General features: G+C 38.7%; 1 protein-coding gene across 2 annotated transcripts in view; it reads right to left on the bottom strand.

The window, feature by feature from the left end:
- Window positions 1–1,976: 1,976 nt before the first annotated feature.
- LOC145999427 (enoyl-CoA delta isomerase 1, mitochondrial-like) overlaps window positions 1,977–21,464 on the bottom strand; it is a 53,542-nt gene continuing 34,054 nt past the window's right edge. For both annotated transcript variants that reach the window (XM_083136386.1, XM_083136387.1), the window contains exons 4-5: window positions 11,112–11,258; window positions 1,977–2,099 (exon numbers count right to left, since the gene is read on the bottom strand). In XM_083136386.1, coding sequence (XP_082992512.1) covers window positions 1,977–2,099; window positions 11,112–11,258 — 270 coding nt within the window. The remainder of the gene's footprint in view (window positions 2,100–11,111; window positions 11,259–21,464) is intronic.

Here is a 21,464-nt window from a genome sequence, read left to right as displayed (position 1 = left end):
GTCACAAGTTTCTGCAGTGACATATCCTCCATCATCTTTCATTATTTATTTACATCGCTTTCTGCCTCTTTAAGCTAATCAGAGCGATGAGAATGAATGGTGATTAGAGAAAATTGATGAGTGGAACTTATAAAGGAACACCTACGTATGTCCACGTTAGGATTCGATCCTGGAGCTGTCAGTGGCAAGAATGTTAATGCGCTCAGCCACCGATGTTATTGGCAAATTTCTACCCCGGGGAAAAGAAAAGTGAAAATCAACGTATTATGGAGACTGCAGCAAGTTTTTAAGATTGTACTGCACAGCGCAAATTTTATTGCTCCACGGACATAATTAGTGTTTATTTTAAATTTAATTATTTGTCCCTTACATTGCATGAGAGCTGGTGGATTTTAAATTATATTCTTATATTTTTAGTTTAAGAATATTTTCATTAGAGTAAAATGCTTTAAACCTAAAATCTCTATCCCATCTGAAGGCCAAAAATGGAGAGCTTTGCAATTTAAATATTGTGATGTCTTTCTTACACCAACCACCGTGATACGAAAGGATGGTCACTGGCCCATGAATTCCAAGAAGCTCGAAGTCTGAATGCACTGAGAAAGTACAGCAATGTAAACATGAATGACCACAGCCATCACCCTCTGGAAGTAGGGAGGTGATGTCGATTGATATTGGTCATTGAATTACTCCGACACTTCGACTAATATTAGTTATTTGACTACTTTGACTAATATTAGTCGTTCGGCTACTTCAACTAATATTAGTAGAGTAATTTTCATTAGTCGATGTTTTTTTCAATGGTTTTAACCCGGGATCGGTCACGCTCGCTATAGTCACGTCACCGATCGCAGGTGAGCATGGTGCTCACCCTTGCTTTTCAGGCATATTTCACCATATTTTAATTTCTTAAAATTGACTTTTTGTACTTGTAATGATCTGATTATTATAATCCTTCTAATTCATTACATTTTTGTTTCAAAATGTTTATTTGTTTTCAAACAGGGTAGTATACATCGTCAAAGCCAACAAGTTGCAACGTTAACAAAAAAGGGCATGTTCCTCTGATCTCCAGAAATCTGATATGATATAAAATCACTGCAACACTTTTCGAATTTTCTATTACCACGACAAGAACATATAGGTACGAAAACTCACTAGAAACAGGATAAACTTATTGACTATATAATGCACAAATGTAAATAAAAAAAATATATAACGTAATTGGTTGCGTGTGAGCTCTGTGCTCACTCTGACAACACTATTTCCACAACAATGGTCTCTCTGATAATGCTGTTTACGTCATCTCATAAAAATGTGAACAGGTTGCTCGTGAAACTCTAAAAGTCAGCTAGAGAGTAGAACAGGCCAAATGGCACTTCATTAAAATTTAAAGTGAGCATGGTGCAGGTTAATAATCGACTAATGCCCATCACTAGGACTAACCCATATCTATTTCAATGTAAGATTGCATTACTTTTCTCTGAGAAAAATGTGGCTCAACCAGGAATTGACCGTTGCTCTTTGGCATTCCACACTAATGCTGTCCCAACTGAGCAATTAATCTAACCCCTGGTCTTATAAAACTCTCCACAACTCAAAGCTAGGTCCAGTCCCGATTAGCCTTACTGTGCATAAAGTGGAAAACACCAAACCGATCAATCAATCACAACTCAAAGTTATGTGTAACTTCTTATGTTCATTTCAGGTATACTACAACTATTTGCTTACACACTTTTTCCTAGATCCAAGCAAATGTGCAATATTGGTTTACTGGTAATTGCGATAAGTTTAAATCTGCTGCATAAAGAAAAGAGCTAGGCGTATCTATGCACAGCTGAAAGTGAACGGTAAAGCGAGATTTAAATATACCCAGGTCTGTCTTAAGTTTTCAAATATGTTGCTTCACGAGTCTCATAATTATTGCATATATTAAAAGCAAGTGAAAAGAGATCAAAATAAATGATATTCAGTACTCACCACTTCGGAGCATAAATGCCCAACTTTGCTTCATTCAAACCAATAGTATATTTGGGACCAACCATTACGCGATAGTCACAGCACAAAGCCAACAGACACCCTGCAGCTGGAGCATGCCCCTGTAATGGATTTAAGTCTTTAGTATTATTCATCAAATTATTACCAACAAATCTAATATTTTATTTAGGATAGCCTTTGACAGGAGGCAGTGAATATATATAGATTATGTATCACCTCCTTACTTCCGTATATTAATTCATTCAGCCTACTATCATCCATCTTATGAAAAAATGAAAGCAATAAACCTCTACTACATGTCGCATTAGCATAATGTCATAGTTATGAATCTCATCGAGTCACACACACTAAAATTTTGAATTTTGCAAATTATAATTATAAAAAAATAAATTCATCAGATTCATAACATTGCTGATAATTTTACAGATCTGATATTTCTAGAATAGATGAATGACATCTGGTCCTTTCGTTATTGCTTTTAACTATATCGTATCATGCCGAAGGCATGACTCGAATGAGGGACCCCTAGCGCCATAGTCTGATAGTCTAATTATTTCATAAAAAGGGCCCGAGTATGAAAGAATCTGGAAAGAGCTTCTTTCAAGCAAATGCCACCTGCGATCTTCAGCGGATGTAAAAATCCGCTGATACGAATCCTTCCGGAATCGCAGGAAAGATACTGCAAACACAGCTTTATGCTGAAAGCGCCGTTATTGAGAGACGCAGTCTCTCAACGGCCGAAGTTCGAATTTCGTTTAAATAGCTCGGGAGAATATTTCTACAAACAGTCAGTATCTGAAATCAATCGCGTGCAGTCGGTGCCTCAGAATTATACAAGTTGAACTAAGAAAGTTATGGCGTGAATAGTTGTTGCCTCCAACTTAAAGTCGTATTGCCGAACGTTACAAAAGGAGTTACAGCAAGGAGTAGTACGCTATCGGAAAGAAGTTTTATTTCAGTAGTGTTTCATCAGTGTTCATCTACGAATCAGCGAGTCGACCATCACTTCAAGATATACAGGTAACAAACGTTCCTCTATCCTTGTCTTTCATTTTCTCATACCCCTGCCAGACCAGTCAATTGTAGTGTTTAAAAGTTAATCGTGAGTGTAGTTCTTATTTCACGGGGCTAGCTCCCCTTGCTTGGTTAAGTGTAGACGTAGCTCTTCAGAGCTATACCTCCCTCTTACGATACATCTCTCGCAGCCAAATAACTTCGAATATCAGGCTTCACATAGCCTATCTACGATCCCTTAATTCACACAATCGGGTGTTTGTACGATATAAAGTGATATTATGTGCTGATATGCACATTATCGGCTCATACTGATAGACTATCACTTAATCTGTCCCATCTGTAATACAGCTAGTTCACAAAGTCTATGGAACATTACAAATGGCTGTATATTAATTTGTCTTGCAGTTTATGGATGTTACAACAACAACAACAACAACAAAAAATGTTTAACATCTCGGGAGAACACACTCCCTTCATCACTGCAAGACAAACATGAGCTCAATTGTTTTCAAAATGTACGTAATATGAATTCACGAATTATGATTTCACATCTTACCAAAGTTCAAAGTGTCCACCTTTGGTCACAAGGCACACATCTATCCCACAATCCATTTCACTCTGTACCTGACGCAGAGTAATAGTGGTGATTCTGGGTATGTCAACTGTCACAGATCCTAGAGGTCTTGTAGTAGGGGTGGTACGTAGACTCCTTGCTTCACATAACCCAACATAAAGAAGCTACACCAGCATATTCAAGGATGCAAAATGCTTTCTCAGGCTGTGTCGACACCATTTTAGATGTGTGTGAATGCAGTGTTGCCGGCAGGACTACAACAGCAGATGGTGTTATAAAGCATAACTCAGCGACTGCATCTTTCATTTTGTAAGCATTTGAGAGCATGTTTACATCTCGATGTGAAAATACAGCCAATTGTAATCTTTCAGACTTTGTGAACATGCTGTATCAGGGTGGCTACAAACAAGCAGAAATGAAATTCCCTGACTTTTCCAGGTTTTCCAGGACAAAATTTCCATTTTCCACTGACAATTACAAACTAAACTAAATCGATGTTTTTGCAAATAGAAATAATAAACTCACACAGATCCATGTATGGTTTTGTTAAGTACCAATATTATCTTCTATGAAATTGACTTAATTTCTCTATTCTCTATGATTTGAATTCAAACTGCAAAATAGTGAATTTGGAAAATTATTACAATTCACAAGCTAGGAAACGATTACGGAATTTTTCATACGCAGTAAGTTTAAAATAAAAATACTTGATTATTTTTAAAATTACACTCCTTATACAGTCTCGGTATTATATGTTGATATTTCCACTGAGGTTAAGAACCCTCTGTTTGTAAGAACCATGAGTGCAGACTCATTTTTCAATGCATAAAGCTACTTCTCTCTTCTCTCTAAAGCAAACAACTTAACTCTTGCATATAAGTGAAACAATTGAATCGAACAAAATAAAGTGTCATATTTAATTACATTATCAATGGGATTTCTGCTTCAGTACAAAATATCCAAGTGAAGTACTATGAAACTGACAATATGCAGTTATACCATTAATACTGACGAAAAGGGTATGTAGGAATTAGAAATTGAACGCAATGAATTTATAGAATTGCATTGTATAGGTACCTGATTTAGCTAACCACACATTAAAACAGGAACACTATAATAATAAAAGCTTCCGAAAGTCCATATACGAGGGGCATCCTGATAAAAGCTCCTCCAATGGTGCCTATACGCAGCACTGGTGGTCGGAGAGCTACACACACACATGCAGGCAGGAAGAAGTGGCCTGTAGCTGTAATCTGGTACAGTTGCAATGCAGCCATTTTAGGACAGTTCTAGGTTAAGATTGCAGCTCTCATACAGTCTCCCACCGACTGTGATGTAGCCTACATTGCAGGCTCAGAATTTGGCACAGAGCCACCAGCAATCGTGTGAGGTGTGCAGACCTGATGTCGTGAGTGATAGTATGGTCAGACGATGGTGCAGACAATTCACGGAAGGCCAGTTGAATGTGCACAACCCCATACAGCACAACACAGGCCCTTGGCATCACTTCAGGTGAGAGATCTTGGACCACTCCCTGTACATCCCTGCCCTTGAATGTACCGACTTTCATCTCCTGGTTTAACTGAAGAGGTTTCTGGTAGGGCAAGGATTTGACAGCTACACTGCGGTAGAGATAGTTCCAGTCTTTGTTTGTCAGACACATATACCATGGCCATGCCTAATCGGCAGGGACCTTAATATTTTGTAATTTTTTTTTTTTCAAATTGGTGTATTTTCTCATTTTTTATTTTTTACTATACGATGTTATTTTTCCCAAAATTCACATTTTCATTTTAGCGCATTTTCTGGCAAATATCTGAAATTATACCTTCATGGTGTTTTGAAACTACTGTTTCAAATTGTAAGTCACATGGCTTACGCCTCTTCGTGAGAGTTTGATATCTTGAAAGTTATTTTCCATACCTCTTTTTTTTAATTTGAAGGTAAGGATTTTAGATAATAGAATTTTCCCCGTATATACTGAAGGGTGCATAATGACCATAAGTGGCGACGCACCAAAAAATTAAAATCAATCAATCTCACGTGACAGATATTATGGCACCAAAAGTTGACATTATCTTTTTTTGACTTGTTAGTGTTACGTTTCCCAAAATTTGTGTTTTTGTTTTAGAACATTTATCTGCCAAATATACCGAAACTTAATACTTCATTGTGCTTTTAAACTATTGTTTTAAATTGTAGGTCACATGGTCTACGTATTTTCGTGACATTTTGATATGTTGGAACAGATTTTTGAGGAAGTATAAGTAAAGTGCTCCCCTGCACTTTCCATGAAGGTGTATAGGGGTGTGGAGTAAGGGCCCCAAACTTTCTTGATCATGGCTGAAGGTGGGGGTGATGTGATAAGCACCATGCTCCTGTCTACCTTTATCCCTCAAAGTTTCGTCAAGGTATCAGCTTCATATGATGCTGGGTGGGTGCCGGAGCAGTTTGAATAGCTGGAAAAGATCCAGGTTCTCCCCCGCAGGGGATGGACCCTGGGTCTCTCGCATAGTAGTCAGACACCCTAACAACTGAGCTCCATTATTACTCGCTCAACAAATGCTGATGGTGCGCACTTAGCTTGGTAGTTCAAAACATATCTCGTGTGACAAATCTGAAGATGTGGCTCCCGTGTGACGGTAGATATGCACTCGATCTCCTGTTAGAACCCTGCCACTTTGATGCAAATGGTTTTGATAGAAGTTGAAAAAATCGTGGGAAATACATGATTTAATGTGTCTGTCGGAATTATTCCATGTTCGTATAACTCTATAATTTACTCTTGAGTAAAACATTGGAAAACTTGCATGTTCTATGTACACAAACATGGCCTACAGAAGACAAGAATGTTGGATTTTATGGAATTTTTCGTTGTTTTAGAACATTTCTTTAAAAAAATCGTTAAAAATGTCAACAATTCGCATTATTTCGATATTTCGAATGTGCGAAAAATGTGTCCAGACATCACTGCACATTCCTAAACATAACTTCACAGCAATTACCATTTTTCACGGTTTTGGCATTTGCGAAAAATCGATGTCCCTACTAATTGGAAATTACTTTCTGGCCACCCCTCATATAAATCAGTAGATGGAAAGTGAAAATTTAGCAGGGCTGGCAGAGAAGTCAATTCTTGAAGAAAGTGATTTGCTTTTATGATTGCATGAATCGAGTAAATATGACATTAAAATATTTACGTATTTATTATTAGTATTTTGTTTCATAATACTGGACATTAACCTTACTCAGTGAGAGATTTATGACCATCTCTCACGAGTTTAAACAGACAGGACAGAGAGTGGCGTTAATTTCAATGCAATACTAGTGTTACAGTAAATTTGAGGTTGGGAGCATGCTCTTGCCAATTTTTATAATGTTCACCATGGCAGATTTATGTTTAACTTTCTCGTGATAGTATTCAATATAGTATATCCTCCCGTTTGGTTGAATTCTTCTTGATATCTAAGAATAGTGCAATGTCATTGTAAACGTATGTTAACTTGTGCAAAACCAGTAATATGTCAGGATGATGAAAGAAGACCTTCATAAAAACTGCTACATTAAATAAGGTGAAGTGAGCCAGAAGAGTAATAAAATTTCAGCAGCACATTTGCAGTCTAAAGCTCTTCTTGTTCATGCATGCGATTTTTGTTGGATGTTGCAGTCCATGCAATTTGTGTCGCATGTTGTAGTGAGATACTTTGTCAGGTGACGATATTAAACAAAAATCGTATGTATCAATGGAACCTATTTGTTTGCATGTTCCTTCAGTTTGCCAAAAAAATGCCTTACTACGACGTCCAACAACTATCGGACGGCACCACCTGCTCTTATCCCCTCCATCTGTTGACAAGTCCCCTTACTACTCCCATATGGACAACAAAAATTGATAATTCAATGCATTTTCCACGTAATATTTAGAGGCTTAACCTTTACTCCCCCGATGATACCATATGGCATCATCAGAGTAAGGTCGCAATGGCCTGATGATACCATACGGTATAATGGTGCTCATTACGAAATGAATGTACGTTTTGGACGTTCATACTCTTATGTTTTGGTGGAAACTCTGACACAGGTCTGGAGCAAGCCTGGGAAATTCATATTGATGACCAACCTTTCCCTTCTCCCCCCTCTCCACAACATATCCATGCCACATTTCCGAACAGTTTCACATTTTGTCTCATTATTCAATTTGTATGGCACCCAGGAACATGAAACATGTTTCAATCTCTTTGGAAACGTCCATTCTTTGAAGAGAATACTAAGTTTTGCGCCTTCTCCCTAAAATAGCAGGAGAAAAGGGTTCAAAATTCAGATTTTTATGTTTTTTTCATTGAAATTTGGTGGTCGTGCCCTCAAACCCCCCTTCCTCCATTCTGAATTGTACACGGTTGCATGCTCTGATGTTTTATCTGTAAAACAAAACTTATCCGAAGTAGATTGCTCCCATAGTGTTCGAGTTTTAACAATTTTCTGAGCAATATGCAAATTACCTATTTTTAGTAAAACAGTGTTTCACATTTTGGCTTATGGCACCCAAGAACATGAAACATGTTTCATTCTCTTTGGAAACGTCCATTCTTTGAAGAGAATACTAAGGTTTGCGCCTTATCCCCAAAATATCGAGAGAAGGGGGGGCAAACTTCAGATTTTTATGTTTTTTTAATTGAAATTCGGGGGTCGGGCTCCCCCAAACCCCCTTCCTCGGTCAGGCGTTCTGAATTGTACACGGTTGTATGCTGTGATGTTCTATCTGAAAAACAAAACTTATCTGAAGTAGATTGCTCCCATAGTGCCCGAGTTATAACAATTTTCCTCCAAAAATGCATATTTTTCGTAAAAATAAAAAATCACATTTTGGCTTATTATTCTACTTGTATGGCACCCAAGAACATGAAACATGTTTCATTCTCTTGAGAAATGTCCATTCTTTGAAAAGAATACTAAAGTTTGCGCCTTCTTCGAAAAATAGTGGGAGAAGAGGGGGTAAACTTCAGATTTTTGTTTTTTTATTGAAATTCGGGGATCCCGCTCCCCAAACCCCCCTTCCTCGGTCTGGCGTTCTGAATTGCACACAGTTGCATACAATGATGTTTTAGCTTAAATACAAAACTTATCCGAAGTAGATTACTCCCATAGTGCCAGAGTTATAACAATTTTCCTCCAAATACATATTTTTCGTAAAAAAAATAATAAATCACATTTTGGCTTATTATTCTACTTGTATGGCACCCAATAACATGAAACATGTTTCATTCTCTTGAGAAATGTCCATTCTTTGAAAATAATACTAAAGTTCGCACCTTCTTTCCAAAAGAGTGGGAGAAGAGGGGGCAAACTTCAGATTTTTGTTTTTTCTATTGAAATTATGGGATCGCGCCCCCAAACCCCCTTCCTCGGTCCGGCGTTCTGAATTGTACATGGTTGTATGGTATGATGTTTTAGCTGCAAAACAAAACTTATCCGAAGTAGATTGCTCCCATAGTGCCCGAGTTATAACAATTTTCTGTTCCCGTGCAGAGTTCCATAAGGATATCTTTTTTTTTTTTAAAAAAAAAAAAGTCAATGAGGACGAAATTCCCTGACATTTCCCTGACTATTTTTGACACCTCAAATTCCCTGACTTTTCCCGGTTTTCCAGGTTTTCCAGGTCTGTCGCCACCCTGTGTATATAATGCTATCCTATTTTTTGTAACCTTTGTGTAGCAACAACAGAAGTATCAAAAAGGTAAAAGAAGACAAAGACATATGTTGTGTAAAAGAGAATATCCTAAAATGTCATGTACTGAAATATGAACAAATACTATGCTGCTGAGGCTTTAATTAGGAGACTTAGTCTGGGTGTATAGAATTTGTCAAGCGTCATCAAGAATGATATGTAAACACCTGTTATGTTGAAGGTCCAGAGCATTGATGGCCAGTCACATGAGTTCAGTGGGGTATCTTGCAGACAATATTGCAATCACCATAAAAATTACCGTGATATTTGTCTTCAAATGGAATATCATGTGAAACTGCAAATAAGGCTTTGAATTTGTATTTCTTTTTATTTAGAATCACCTTTCTGGCACTTCTGGCCACTCATGATGAGGATGAGTGATAATAATAATGTAATAACAAAACAACAACAACCACCACCACCAACACCACCACCACCACCACCCGTGGCACAACAGCCCATTGAGGGCCCAAGCCTACCTACTATCTGCCGACCTTACTCCCACCCGATTCTACTCACTCACTCACTCAAAGTGGGAGATCATCCAACAAGTTATGGGTTGACGTGTGGTCAGCACGACGAACCCCCAGTCGTTGCAGTAGCAGGGTGGACACTCTGGGGCGATTATAAAATTCAAATATAATTCCCGCTTTTCAAGGTGAATTTTCAAAAAATTCAAAGCTACAAGCAGATGTTTTCTCTATTTCAACATTACACACTAACGCCTCTCACCACCCACCCACAGACACACACAAATATATTCAATACAAAGGGTTTGTGTGATTCCAATGTATCCAAAATTGCTAATTCAATTCAATTAAACGAAACTGTATATACGTAAAAATTTAATTTAAGATGCGGAGCTTACATTTGCCATTTCACATACTCAGACTCGAAATACACCTACAACCGCAAGTCACTAATATTACGGGATACTCTAATCTATGAAAAGTTGTTACCCGTATAAGAATTTCAAACTCGAAATTTACCAAATCAATGTCAAGATATCTTATCTTGCAATAACCTTCCGTCTGTTCTACAAAGAACATTGACAAAGTAAACGGATTGAGAGAATTCTGTTTTATTTTCCACGCAGCTTTCTTTTCCTTCCTCGATAAAAATTAAATTTAAACTGTGAAAAACTTCTCAGGAAACTTATAATAAAAGTTGCAATTTTTCACATCTACGGAGAAAAATTTACGCAGAATTCACGCATAATTCCCAGAGCCAATTATTCACGCAGAATTCTCAGAATTCAAGGAATTCCTGGTGAGTAGCCACCCTGAGTAGGTTCACATGACCAGGTTATGCTACTTATTCGTAGCCACCCTTTCCTCACGATGGTGGGTGGCCACTGGTCTCATGCACAGGCCGAAATCACAGGAGAAAAATTGTGATGCTTCCCCCAGGACACTCAAACCTGCTTATATCCTGTAGCTGAAGCCATAAAGCATGACGCCTTAGACCGCACAGCTAAGGTGTGGTACGAGGATGAGTGATGATTAGATGGCATGGATGAAGGGACATTCACACTTGTTCAGGTTCAAACTTAGGCCAGGAACTGAGAGATCAAAAGTCAACAATTTAATGCATTCTCCCACAGATACGGATGGTGCAAGAGTTAATATCATATAATTTGATTCTTCTTTCAGGAAAAAAATTGTAACCATGGAAAAATTTGGTTCAACTCAGGTGTAATGCAAATTCAACTTATGTTCATGTACCAGTTTGGTAAAAGCAAAATAAACTGAAATGTAACAAAATAATAAAAGAAAGACTATTAAGAGAATTGCTCACATTGATAACCGCAACTGTAGGAAAACTACAACCATAGAGTTTCATGAACACATCTTGTAAACTTGACCAAAATTGATGCAACCTCTCTTTCTTGGGATTGACCATCTCATGTAAGTCTAGACCAGCAGAAAACACTGACCCTAAATTCTGGAAAAAGGGTAAAAATAAAGTTAGTTTACCTCAAAATCTGCATAAGACAAGATAAAATACACAGATTAAGTTATTAAACGTACATAAGAAACTGAATTAACTCCCCCCTCTATACCCACATATTCACACTCTTCAAAGAGACATGGTGGTCCAGTGTTTGCCATCTGACTGACATGCAGGAGACAAGGGTTCAATTCCCAGGGATGTTACAAGCATGAAAATTTATGATAAGTATTAGGCACATCCAGAAAGTACGTTTCCCAGTCACCCACAGGTGGCAGGCCATGCGTATTGAAATCAGTTTTGCGCATGCGTGAGAGGCACATGCCCTGGCTAGTGAATGTCCTAGAAGACGCCTCGCGAAAGTCCTCAGTAGCGTCGCTGTAGCGATGAAACATGGCGGCTCTTATTCCATCTCCCACCGCGTGCGATGTTCGTTCGGTGATAAAGTTCTCGAACGCACAAAACATACAGCCGATCGAAATTCATCATCAGCTGTGCCAGGTATACGGGCCAGACGTCATGAGCGAGCAGATGGTGCGTTGTTGGTGCAGGATATTTACTGATGGCAGGCAAAATGTGCATGACAACGAGCTCAGTGGGTGGCCATCGGCCGTTATGGGCGAGCTTGTGGAGCAGGTGCAGCAGCACATATTGGAGGATCGTCGCCTTACAATCACAGAACTCAGAAGCCATTTCCCACAGATTTCTCGGTCGTTGTTGCACGACATTGTTACCAAATGCCACTTGTTCCGAAAATTGTGTGCCCAGTGGGTGCCGAAACAACTGATGCCCGAACACAAAGGAAAACGCTGACATTTCTGCAGCGTTACCATGATGATGACGATTTTCTCAACTGGATCATCACAGGGGATGAAACGTGGGTTGCATACAGCACCCCAGAAAGCAAGCAGCAGTCCATGCATTGGCGTCACAGTGGATCTCCATGCAGGACAAAGTTCAAACAGACTGTGTCGGCGCGAAAAGTGATGTGCACAGTGTTCTGGGACAGACAAGGCATTCTGCTCACCGAGTTTCTGCTCAGAGGTGAGACTGTGAACGCTAACCTTTACTGTGAAACACTGGGGACATTGCGATGAACCATTTAGAATAAGCAATGCAGTAAGCTCAGTGCCGGGGTGATCTTGCTGCATGACAATGCAAAGCCGCATATGGCTAGGTGCACTGCAGCCCTTCTGGACAGGTTCGGTTGGGAGATTGTCGATCATCCATCATACAGACCGGATATTGCTCCCAGTGATTACCACCTGTTCTTGCACCTGAAAAAGTTCCTGTCAGGTCAACATTTTCACAGTGACGAAGAGGTTTAGATGACTGTCACACAGTGGTTCGGTGCCCAGGCGGTGGATTTCTACGGCGCAGGTACAGAGAAGTTGGTCCCACGCTATGACAAGTGCCTGAATTCTGGCGGGAATTATGTTGACAAGTAACTGTGGCAATAAATCATTGAATGAAATAATGTTTCCTTTTTATGCACGACCCCAGGGAAACTTACTTTCTGGAAGCGCCTAATATTACAATGGAACCTCGATTTTGCATTCCTGAATTGTACACTTTACTGCATTATAAAGGGTGTTCCACTAAAAGGTAAAGGTAAAGTGCTCCCCTGTGCATAGCACCCCACCATGAAGGCATATAGGGGGTGTGGGGGTAACGCCCCACACTCTTGATCCGGTCGTGAGTGGGGGTGATGTGATCAGCATCACACCCCTGACTGCCTTTACCCCCAAGGGTTTCCTCCAGGTACCCATGTTATTCGACGCGGGGTGGACACCGGGGCTGCTTCCATCGTAAGAAAAGTTGCCGAATTTGAACTGGCCAAGGATCGAACCTGGGACCTTTAGCAGGTAGTCAGACGCGTTACCAACTGAACCACCATGGCCATTAGTGTCCCACTAAGAAGGACACATTTAATATTTGTAAAATAACACTCAATAAACATTTGCACAAGAGAAAAGATAATTAATAACAATAAATATTAACAATAAATATTTGTACAATGGGAAAGGACGTGTCAATTGCCCCCTCCGAAGAAAAATCAAAATCGACGACGAACTGGAAAACTTTCAACAGTCTAGGAGATTTTGGTTTCAATCTCTGGAAAACAGTTTACAATTCTTCATGTATTTAGTTCACAATTTCTGAGTTAAAACTGGTCGTTTGAATAAAGATTCATTTTTTTGTACAGCATGGGACTTCTGATACATTTTATATAGACGATGACACTCCATACAAATAAGAAAACCAGATCATGTAAACATTCAGCAGCCTATTCAAATATGCTCTCGTTCTACAACATGTCGTAACCACAAACTCATAGAAAACGTTTCCAGTGCCAGGCCTTTCCAAAGACACCTTCCTATTGATCGTGAAGATTTCAACTTAAATCGGTTCTTCGTTCCAATGTCAGTAATTTTACTGGAATCAATCTTCTTTTTCATATCATCTGGTGAAGGAATCCATTTCTAATGGCTAGCTTTAAATTTCCGGACCCTTATTTACTTGTCTACGGAATTATTCTCTTCTAGCTTCTTTTAAATCGACACTCCGTCCACCATTAAATATAATATTCTATGTATAAGACTGATTTCAGTTTTATACTTTCGTAGAAACGAATAACCTAACAGTAGATTTTATGGTTAATTTGTAACAATGAAAACTTCCACTGGATTGGTGCTTTCAATAATTTCCAGCACTGAGTTACGCTTACAACACTCTAGGTCTAAATTCTAGTTCTAGCTCACTGAATTTTAAACTGAATGGCCTGCCTTAATTTACACATAAATTCTGATTTGTTACGAATATCAGCATAACATCTTTGTCCTCAGACTGTAAAATTTCTCTTCTTGCCGCCAATTCCATCCGAGACTACCTAACATAAGGGGACGTTTCTATGCTAGGCGAGGGGTAAAATCCCGCACCTGGTCAAGATTAGATCCGGTGTCCCAACAGAAGTTCCTCGTTACTGCCACACTACGCTGTTGCTCAACGCTGGGATATGGTTCAACAATGTCTGTCTGCACGCCACTGCTCGTCATATGAGGCCCGGGAGCATTATTGCTATCTCTCGGTGGAGATAAACGTTGTTGACTTGGCGAAGAAAACCCGCTGTTAGGATACGGTCTATCGTAAGGATTACCTCTGAAAGCTGGATATTCTCGTCGTGATCTAAACTGACGCTGTTGACGGTAATTATTTCCATTTCTAGGGTATGGACTCTCAGCTGGGTTACTCCTATTTTGTTGCTGAACTAAGCGAATTCTAGACGTTCTTTTAACATCTCTGCTGTTTTGTTGAGAGTCAGTTTCTCGTCTCCATGTAGACTGCCAAGCATCTTGTTCCTCTGCTTGCTCATATCTCTTAACAAAATCCGCTAAGAGATCCACGGTGTTCGGAGCATGAGCCAAGCACAATTGCTTTACTCTAAAAGGTAGCTGTCCGATGATTAGGTTAACATAAGAAAACAGTTTTTTCTTTGTGACGTTTCAGGAGAACACACGCTCCTTTCATCAGACATTTATTTTCATTTTGACTAAAGATACAGTTATAACAATGGTTAGTAATTTTTAAACAAAAAGAATCTGTTATATAATGGATGTTGTCAATGTTACATTGTTGTAATATAGCAACTTAACTGTGAAAAAAACAGTCTATTTTATTTTTATTTTAGAATTTTTTAAATTATGAATCCCAAATATCATCAGGTAATTCAAATTCATCATTGTTTTCACAAAGTCTCTTGATGTTTTCTGTTACATTAAATTTTAAAGATGGTGGCTTACTCCATTTGTGAAAAAGAAAACTCCACACTGGATCTATGTTACCATTTTCATTATTTAATTTATTCCAGTGTTCTTCTGCAATGAACGAGGCTTCCCAGACATTCAACTCTGTGTTTCCCGTTAATCTTTTTAAAACCCTTCTCTTTTTAATCAAATGCTTCTCTTCGATGATATGAGTTGACAAACCTGTTCTTGGGTTTAGATTTATAATGTCCAAATCATGTTCGTGCCATCTTATTGCCATTTTCCTTGCTGTTTGTCCCACATAATCTTTTGAACATGAACAACTTATATTATATATTCCTGTGGTTTCCACATCTGGTAGCGAGTTTCTCATTTTGAATTCATTAAATGTACATTCCAAACTTCTTGGTGCTTTAAAAACAATTTTGAAATTAAAACTTTTAAAAATTTTTGCAATTTTATGTGAGAATCCCTTGTGGAATGGAATGCACACAAATTTCTTTTCAACAGATTTTTCATCTTTGTCTGTATTTCTCTTTTCCTTTAGTTTTCTTGCAACTTGTTTTTTGATTTGGTTTATTCTGTTAGTGTGAAAGCCATTTTCTTTTGCTATATTAAAGAGCCTTTCTTCTTCATTTTTGATATCCTCATTATTAGAACATAGTCTTTGTGCTCTCAGGAAAAAATTTAAAAATATGTTATCCATTGTTATACGCGAATGTTCTGATTTGGCATGGATGTATTTTTCCCCCGCTAATTTTTTTCTATGGACTGATGTTTGAATTGTTGAGTCAGTTGTCTTAATTTGCAGATCAAGGAAAGAAATTACATTGTTATTCATGGGTTCGCAAGTGAATTTTATGCGACGATGTGATTCATTTAACGATTTAAATACGTCCATGATGGTGTTCTCATTTTTAGCAATAATTAGCACATCATCTACATATCTGATGTAGAGTTTTATATCCGCACCTATCGCATTAACAATTGGAGATTCTATGTAATGAAGGAAAATGCTGGAGATGATTCCGGATACTGGGTTTCCCATTGATAGACCATTATTTTGCTGATAGATTTTGCCATCAAATATAAAGTAATTGTAATTTGCACATACAGTAAACCATCGAACCATTTCCCATGATTCTACTGGGTTAACCTTCATCTCAATAAGCCATCTGTGTAATGCATCTGTGGCACCTTCTATTGGGACACTAGGATATAAATTTTCAACATCAAAACTTGCAATACGATACTCACTATTCCAAACAATATTTTTTAGTTTCTGTTTGACTTCATATGCATTTTTAACACTGAATGGTGTTTGTTGTTTAATTATAGCAAGTCTTTCAACTAAATATTTGGATAGTTTGTATGCAGGATGTGTGAAAGTTGCAATGATGGGTCGTATTGGAGTTCCCGGTTTGTGAGTTTTTGGTAGTCCAAAGGCAATCGGCAGGGTTGAATTTTTGACAATGAGTTTTTTCTTCATTTCTCTTGGTATCGTGATACTGCTTTCAATTACTTTCTTTACCTCATTTATTATTTTAGTTATAGGGTTTCGAGAGGTTTCTGTGAAATTGTTTAATTTGAAACATTCTTCCATTTTTTCTTTATAGTCCTTAATTCGGATAAGGACAGGTTTATTTTCCTTGTCCGATTTTATTAAGAAAATGTCGTTTTCTTTCAACCAGATCTTGAAACAATGATGAATTTGAATTACCTGATGATATTTGGGATTCATAATTTAAAAAATTCTAAAATAAAAATAAAATAGACTGTTTTTTTCACAGTTAAGTTGCTATATTACAACAATGTAACATTGACAACATCCATTATATAACAGATTATTTTTGTTTAAAAATTACTAACCATTGTTATAACTGTATCTTTAGTCAAAATGAAAATAAATGTCTGATGAAAGGAGCGTGTGTTCTCCTGAAACGTCACAAAGAAAAAACTGTTTTCTTATGCTTGTAATAACCGTAAACTACAGGAAAATAATTCTATCATGCAAGCAATGCGTACATACAAGAAAAACGATTAGGTTAACTACTTCCTGCTCGGTGTAATGATTACTCAGATTCCTATAGGCAGAGTACACAGACCAAACGTATTCCTCCACATTGTTATCATTCTGCTTATTGTACCGCCTAGTCCTCACAGACGCCAATTCTCTCTCTTTCGCTTCTGTTGAAGCAAAACGCTTCTTGAATTCTCTGCAAAAATCAGAGTAAGTGCGGAAATCGTTCTTATGCGAATAAAACCAGTGATAGGCCTTTCCAGTTAACAAACGTGGAATGATTTCAAGCCTATAATGTTGAGGAATCTGTAGAATTTCAAAGTTTGTATTCAATTCCTTTAAATATATTTCAGCTGAAGTAGCGACAATATTGCCGTCGAACTTTCTCATAGAATTTATGTCTGCCATTCTAGGAGTTACCCCAGTGTGTACCATGCGTGAAGCAGGCTCTATTCTGTTTCTTCTGCTGCGAGCAGTTGATTCACTGTCTGAGGAGCTGGATTCGTTCATCTTCTTGTACCTCTTTTTCCGTGAGGTTTTTCCTTGTAGGTTTGAAGCTTCATCTGAACAGATGGGATAAAATGTCGATCTTCCAGAACCTTCATCAACACGGTGGATTTTAGGATGATCAGTGTTCGTCTGGATCTGTAACCTATTCAGCTGATCAGAAATATGAACAATTTCACTACAGATATGACCAACATCTGAGGAAAATTTGTCTTGTTTAGTTTCAACTGTTTTCCTCCATTCTTCGTCAGCTTTTCGGTATCCCTCGGTTTCATTTACATTCTCAGCAAGTTTCTCTGCCACTTTGTGATTAATGGTATCTTCTAACTTGTCTGTGATAACAGTTACCTGGTGATTCACATTTTCAAACACTTCCTTTCTGAAACTGCTCTGTTCTTCAGCGATTTCCTTATGAAAGTTACCCTGAGATTGTTCAACCTCTTCTCTCAACAAGGCAATTTCTTGTTGCACATTTGATTCCACTTGTAGAGAGTTTGCTTCACATGTCTGACGTAAGTTAACGATCTCTAATTGAATGCTTTCTTTTATCTTCTGTTGATTTTCTTCCATTTTTACAGTCAAATTGTCTAGTCTCCGTCCCATCTCCAAAGCAGATTCTGTGAGTTTCGAATAACCCTGTGAAAACTTCTCTTCTAAGCGCCTTTCTGATTCCACCAGATTTCTACCACTTTCCTCTAACTTTAAGTTTAAACTGCATTCCAACATGGCTACATTCTCCTGAAACTTAGCTTCCAGATTGCTGGAACTTTCTCTAATGTTTTCCTTAATTTTAGTTTCCATAGCCCTTGTACTTTCCTCCAACATAATCCGTATTGAAGAAAGCAGGTCTGCTGTAACTGGAACTGACTGCACTGGAGATTCATTTTCCTCAGCCGACGATTTACTTGCACTTCTCAACATCTTCTTATCCATATTTTTCTAGCACAGAATTTCCATCACAGTCACAAATCAATTACTCTTCACGAACACACAAAAATGAACACCACTAACGAAACAACAGATTTCGAGCCCCGCGTTGTTGCGCCAAAATATTGAAACGTTCTTTAGTCAAAAGAACATGATTTAACTAAAAGAACAAATAATAAGTTCACATGAAAGACTCGAAAGCATACACGTGATGCCTCTCAGGGTATGGGGTAATATCTCTCTTCGTTCGTTGGTCAAAACAAATCAAAGTCAAGTTTTCGCTAAGAGAAAAGAATTAGTGTGGGGCGTTACCCCCACACCCCCTATACGCCTTCATGGCGTGGTGCTATGCACAGGGGAGCACTTTACCTTTTTTTTAATTATGAAATGGCAAATATTTTTAAATCAGTATAACAAGTAAATGTTCCGATTTAAGAATGCCAAGTTTGATTTACGCAACATGTCTTGTGTGTGGGTTGGCAGCACTGTTCTTACAAGTTCCTTTATCAGTGATTGTTAGCTTAATCGGCAATGGAGCAATACACAATGAAACAACGAGTTTTGATAGTGAAAACCCATTACAAGAATGGCAAGTGTTATGCAGAGACTGTTAGAAAGGTTCGTGCAATTCTTGGGCGTGAAAGTGCACCTAATAAGAGTACAGTTTGCAAGTTGATCAAAAAATTTGAGGCAACAGGGTCGACAGCAGACATCAAAACACCGTGCTCTTGATCTAGCCGGTCTGTTGAGAACATCGCTATTGTGCGTGACAGTGTTATATTGAGTCCTAAAAAATACATTCGGCGTAGTTCACAACAGGTGAATATTTCGAAAAGTTCCATGCATCGCATTCTCACGAAAGATCTGCACATGCATGTGTTTAAAATTCAGTTAACTCAGGAACTGAAACCAAATGATCACGTGAAACGGAGACAGTTTGTTAAATGGGTTTTGGGGCTGAAACTGGTGGATGAAGATTTTGCACATAAAATATTGTTTAGTGACGAAGCACATTTTCATTTGAACGGTTTCGTCAACAAACAAAACTGTCACATTTGGGCAACAGAAAATCCGTGAGAAATCCATGAGAGACCATGTGGTGTGGATTTTGGGCTGGTGGAGTGATAGGACCGTACTTTTTTTAAAGAACATGATGAAAATGCTGTGACAGTTAATGGAGCATGGTACCGCAATATGGTTTGCAGTTTCTTGTGGCACATTTGAACGGAATTGACACTGAACGCATGTGGTTTCAACAAGACTGCGCTACCTGCCACACCTCACATGAGACGATTTCCTTGCTGCGTGAGAAATTTCCGGGTCGAGTCCTCTCTCGCAATGGTGACCAGAACTGGCCAGCTACGTCATGTGACCTTACTCCTTGTGACTACTTCCTTTGGGGGTTTCTGAAATCAAAGTCTATGTAAACAAACCCCGAACAGTGCAAGAACTCAAGGTGGAAATTAAACATGTTATCAACCACATCGATGTGCAAGTGTGTGAAAAGGTGATTGCGAATTTCATCGAGAGAGAGAAGTCCTGCAGAGCAAGGACATATGCCAGATATTGTATTTCATACTTAAATCAAAACATTTACCCATTGTAATGATGTAAAAATATTTGCCATTTTGTAATTATACAGGGTGATTCTAAAGGTACGGTACAAACGAAAACCACAGATAGCTCCCATGAAATAGAGACAAAAGTGCCCCTTCCACTTTGCCGAGAGATGCCTCCGTGAGGAGCTAGACAACACCGAAAACGTGTGAAAATGAACTTCACACCGCTGTACAGCCAGTACCAGTGAAGATAGAAAGGCAGAACAAAAGAAGTCAAAAGGAACACCAATGTCGCCCATCCGAAAAACACCAGGTGGCATCTGCGCAACGCATGCGCATAGGGTTCCACAAAGGAAATAGGAGTGTCCCGCAAGACAACTGAAGTGACATGAAGCATGAAGTAACAATTGCACAGCGGCAAACAAACACCATGGCTGAACCATGTACGCGTCTGTTGCCTGTCGAGTGTCACGGACCACTTTTCTTGCATTCTCGATGTGTTTCTTCGTCCTACGTCGTCCTCCCGTGGTTCTGCAACTCTGCACTACTTTTCTCGACTGCACTGCTTCAGCCATGGTGTTTGTTTGCCGCTGTGCAATTGTTACTTCTTGCTTCATTGCTTCTTTTGTCCGTACCGTTGTTGATCGCTACCCTTTCCCTTCACTTGTCTTGCGGGACACTCCTATTTCCTTTGTGGAACCCCATGCGCATGCGTTGCGCAGCTGACACCTGGTGTTTTTCGGATGGGTGACTTTTGTGTTCCTTTTGACTTCTTTTGTTCCGCCTTTCTATCTTCACTGGTACTGGCTGTACAGAGGTGTGAAGTTCATTTTCACACGTTTTCGGCGTTGTCTAGCTCCTCACGGAGGCATCTCTCGGCAAAGTGGAAGGGGCACTTTCGTCTCTATTTCATGGGAGCTATCTGTGGTTTTCGTTTGTACCCTACCTTTAGAATCACCCTGTATAGTGTTATTTTACACATCTTAAATGTGTCCTTCTTAGTGGGATACCAGATACATTCATTCTTGATGGTCCCAACATAGCAGAATATTATAAATCTTCCTCAATTTTATATTTTTCTAGCATTTCAAGTTTTTTTGGCTTAGTCTCCTGAGAAACGTAAAATCGAGGTTCCACTGTATTTCTTAAACAAGTTTATTAACTAAGAAGTTAACATTCTATAATATGGAAGAGAAGTTTTGATGAATGTTAATTTTGTGCCTTTTCACAATTACTGTCATAACCACTAGATAACGTATCACGCCTGGCAAGACTCGAACCCGGGACACCTTGATAGACTAATGTGTTGGCCAAGGGGTCCGGTTGAAGCACTGCAAAGAGATTCTTACAAGCATATAACACCGGCAATCTTCAGCCGAAACGAAAAATCCGCTGACACGAATTCTACCGGAAATCGTATGAA

The sequence above is a fragment of the Lepisma saccharinum genome, chromosome 15, assembly GCF_977018435.1.
Source record: "Lepisma saccharinum chromosome 15, izLepSacc3.1, whole genome shotgun sequence".
NCBI lineage: Eukaryota > Metazoa > Arthropoda > Insecta > Zygentoma > Lepismatidae > Lepisma > Lepisma saccharinum.
This window is presented reverse-complemented; position numbering and strand designations above follow the sequence as displayed.